This window comes from Plecotus auritus (assembly GCF_963455305.1).
Source record: "Plecotus auritus genome assembly, chromosome: 5".
Taxonomy (NCBI): Eukaryota; Metazoa; Chordata; class Mammalia; order Chiroptera; family Vespertilionidae; genus Plecotus; species Plecotus auritus.
In genome coordinates, this window is record NC_137776.1 from 108,540,557 (window position 1) to 108,545,016 (window position 4,460).

The 4,460-nt window shown below is 45.4% G+C and overlaps 1 protein-coding gene across 1 annotated transcript; it reads left to right on the forward strand.

Moving 5' to 3' along the window:
• Positions 1-1,348: 1,348 nt before the first annotated feature.
• On the forward strand, positions 1,349-3,031 carry LOC308248979 (spliceosome-associated protein CWC15 homolog). Its single transcript, XM_080669494.1, has one exon. It carries the CDS (start codon positions 1,416-1,418, stop codon positions 2,109-2,111), a length of 696 nt encoding a protein of 231 aa, XP_080525620.1. The 5' UTR covers positions 1,349-1,415; the 3' UTR covers positions 2,112-3,031.
• The last annotated feature ends 1,429 nt before the right edge of the window (positions 3,032-4,460 follow it).

Sequence of the window (4,460 nt, forward strand, 5' to 3'; positions counted from 1 at the left end):
ACGGCTCTGTTGGTCAGAATTTGCTTTCCCTCGGGGCAGCTGCAGACCTGCCTGTGTGGGGCGCTGCCACTCGTTCCAAAACACGCATGTTTTTCTCAAGACAGCCCTTCACACAGGCATGGGGAGCAGGGAGGAGGCGAACCAGGGGCTTTGGACTCTTACCTAAAAAGAATACAGTCCCCAGATGCCCCCATGTGAGCTGGTGTTCTCACCTGTGAGATGGGGGCACACTTACAGAATCCTTTCAGGAACTACAAACAGTATGTGTGAGTGCCCAGCACGGCCGTTCCCAGCCTGCCTGCAGCACACCTGGGAAGGGGTGATTTGGGGGAACACACCCAGGGGATTAACAGGTTAGCAGCATTTGTTTTTTAAGGATACAATTTGGGGAGTTGGAAAAGTAACTTTTCATAGTTACATAGTCTTCCCTTGGCTGCCCATCCCACCAGGTTGGCATCAGAGTAGAGCTGCTCCCTGCCTGACAGCGCTGCTTCATATAGTCACCCCCTGGGCGTGCTCCAATGAACACCACCTCCTGGCACTGCCTCACCCCACATTCCATGCTGTGACTCGCTCAGCAGACACCCTGCACTCTCACCTTCATTGCCCAACGTGCTGGCTTAACACCCTGACCTCCAGACACTATTATAACAGCACACACAGACAGAACACGTTGGTTGGTACACATTGATCAAAACCGCAGTTGGTTAGAGCATCACTTGATAGGCTGAGGTTTCTAGCTGATCCTGGTCAGGGCACCTATACAGTAAGCAACAATAAATGCATGGATGGGTGGAGCAACAAGTTCTCTCTCTCTCTCTCTCTCTCTCTCTCTCTCTCTCTCTCTCTCTCTCGCTCTCTCACTCTCTCTCGCTCTCTCTCATCAATTTAAGGAGGAGGAGGAGGAGGAGGGGGGGAGGAGGAGGAGGGGGTGAGGGAGGAGGAGGAGGAGGAGGTAGAGGAGGAGGAGGAGGGGGAGGAGGAGGAGGGGGGAGGAGGAGGAGGGGGGAGGAGAAACCCTGGCAGGGTTTTCCACAGTACGACTCCTGTCAAAAATGGCAATATTATTATCATAGATACATGTGGAGACCGTTTTCAGGTTTTTCCTCTTTAAAAGCACACAGGTCTTTAGGCTGCTCTTTGTTGACATTGAGTCATCACATCATGGCCACCAGCCCACTAGGGTTCAATGTGCATGGTCACACTGGATACTGAGCGCCCCAAGGTTTCCTTCATCCATAACACATGCACCCAGGGCCCATGTGGGCTGGAAAAAAAAAAAGATAAATCGTCACTTCCGGGTCTTGGGCCGTGGCCCCGGATGCAGAGGATTCTGGGAGCCCAAGAGTCGATTAAAATGTCTGTGTGATCTCTGGAGGCTGCCGAATCGGAGGGACCTCGGCCAAGCATAAAAGATGACAACAGCAGCTCGGCCAACTTTCGAACCTGCGAGAGGCGGGAGAGGAAAAGGAGAAGGTGATTTGAGCCAACTCTCAAAGCAGTATTCAAGTAGAGACCTACCCTCTCATACAAAGATAAAATATAGACAGACCACTCAGGATGCCCCTGAAGAGGTTCGGAACCGTGACTTCAGAAGAGAATTAGAAGAGAGAGAGAGAGTTGCTGCAAGAGAAAAGAATAGAGATCGTCCAACTCGAGAACATACAACCTCCTCTTCAGTGTCAAAGAAGCCTCGGCTAGACCAGATTCCTGCTGCCAACCTCGATGCAGATGATCCTCTAACAGATGAGGAAGATGAAGATGAAGATTTTGAAGAGGAGAGTGATGACGATGATACTGCAGCTCTTCTTGCAGAACTAGAAAAAATTAAAAAAGAAAGAGCTGAAGAGCAAGCCAGGAAGGAACAAGAACAAAAAGCTGAAGAAGAAAGGATTCGTATGGAAAACATTCTGAGTGGAAACCCTCTCCTTAATCTCACTGGCCCATCCCAGCCTCAGGCCAACTTCAAAGTTAAAAGAAGGTGGGATGATGATGTTGTTTTCAAGAACTGTGCAAAAGGTGTGGATGACCAGAAGAAAGACAAAAGATTTGTTAATGATACACTGCGATCTGAATTTCACAAAAAGTTCATGGAGAAATATATTAAATAGTACAGTTTTATGTGCTTAATTAAAGACTATAAAATGTAAATGATCATCTGACTTCACTTTGGTTAGTTTGTTGTTGTTTTCCTTTCCCCCCACATTTAAATTGTGAATAGGCTTTTCTAACTTTAAGTTCCAAAATATCTTTTCCTTGATTGATACCTTATTTGATAAGGACTTGGGAATTGGTTTAAACCAGTTTCCAGTCTCTGAATGTTTCCAGTCAGGTACTCTGCGAAAGGTAATCTGCTTATAATTGTTTTTAATAATCTAAGTAACCAAATTCATGTCCCTCAACTTTTTTGTTGAAATGGGCTTATGAAACATTGCATATTTTCTTTTGTATATTGTATTTCTTTGTACATTAACTTTCTCCTCATTTCTCTAACATGGATCTAAGGGCAGTTAATTCATGATATCTTCTGTGTTTTTTTTGGAAAAGTACGATGAAAGATTAAAGGGATTCCATTGAGGCCCATATGATGCAATGGAAATGTGTCATCAACCAAGAAGCACCCTGATTTGTGTGAGGGAGCACAGGGTATCTTACTTTCCCAGAGGCTCCCTGGCCCAAGGTGAGAGCTCCTGAAGCTTGCCGAGGAAGCATGTGGCACTCACCTTGTTCTCCTGGATACTCAGCTGCCATGTTTCTGTCAAATGAGATAGAGTCTGCACACTGCCACACGTTAGATGCAAAGCCTAGGGAAATTTTAACATTAAATGATACATGAAATAGAACTTTTGAAACCTGGCCGGTGTGGGTCAGTGGTTGAGTGTCGACCCATGAACCAGGAGGTCAGGGTTTAAATCCAGTCAGTGCCTATGCCCAGGTTGCAGGCTCTATCCCTAGTAGGGGCTATGCAGGAGGCAGCCCATCAACAATTCTTACCTCTCCCCTCCTCTCTCTGAAATCAATAAAAACATGTTTTTTAAAAATCTTTGGAAAAAAAAAAAAAAAGATAAATCACTCCTTGCTCCTTCCCACAAAACAATTGTGTTTCCTCAGCTCCCCAGTGGCTGTTGGATCGTAGCTCAGGGCTCCCTAAGAGTAATCATGGTTCCTAAGCCTGGTGTCTGAACAAACAGCCTTGGGTGTCCCAGAGAAATGCATGCACACTTTTTTTTTGGGGGGATAACTCAATGGATGTTTCTTTCTTTTCAGATTTAACCCATTGGAATTGATAATTATTCAAAGTGTAAACATATTTTGGGGGGACGCCCTATATTTGTAAAAAGCAAGTAGAGTCGTGATATGCCCTTGAGGATTTAAGACTGACTAGGTATGAGACCTTGGGCACGTCATTTAACTTCTGGGGTCACACGTCCGACTTCCATTAGCAATCCCTGCTCATTTGAAAGGCTTGGTTGAGAAACAAAATAAGTGAAAGCATTTGCCAGTTTTTAAAAAGCATAAATAAAATTTTTCTTTGTAGAATGAAAGGGTTTAAATAGACTCTCCGGTTCTGCTTTAAGGTGGACTGGTGTGCTGGCTTGGCTGGCCCTGCACTGTGCAGGAGAGGCCTGTGGGAACAGGCCAAGTGCATGTGGCAGCTGCCTGTACCTACCCAGGCTGAGCGGTTCCCCAAGCGGGTGAAGATACGCCGGAGCTATCTAGGGAGGGGCGATGGGAGGGGTCTAGGCCAAAGCTCAACGGGATGAATTGTTTGAGAGAAGTTAAAACAGCCAGAAAGTCCACCCCAGGCCGGTTGGCTTTTCTTTTTCTCCACGTGCCAGTAGGAAAAGATTCCTCCTTAAAAAAAAAACTTGCGTTGGTCTTTCTAACCAATTGCTGTTGAGACTGTTGAGCTTTAATAACATAGAGGTAAGTGCAAATCAGCACGTTTTAGAGGGTATCCTTTAATGCCATTTATTGTACATGAGGTTACTGTGAAGCACTCCCAAGAACACAGTCGAACTCCTGAGGGGACAATTTGAATATTAGCTTTTTATTATATAGGACGTGTTTGGTTTTAATCCTGTTTCTGGCACAGCTTTCCTAAAACTCTCAGAACTTCTTACTCAATAATCACAGTGGTTGCAATGTTTGCTATCTTCAGTTACTAAAAAGGCTCAGAGCACTAAAGGTGAAAGGATTGTCCACAAACTCATAAAGAGCAGAACCACACCTGAGTTTATGTTAATAGGGTGACTTTTGGAAAGTTCCTATGTAATCTAAGGGGCTGGTTGCCAGGACAACCACCAGTGATTAGAGGTTTAGAAATTTCAGGAGAGGAGAGGGGTTGGAGAATGAATGGCCAATGATTTAATCAATTGTGCCTACATACTGAAGCCTCCATAAAACTTCAGGCAGACTGGGTTTGGAGAGCTGCTGAGTTGGTGAGCCACTGAGATGTT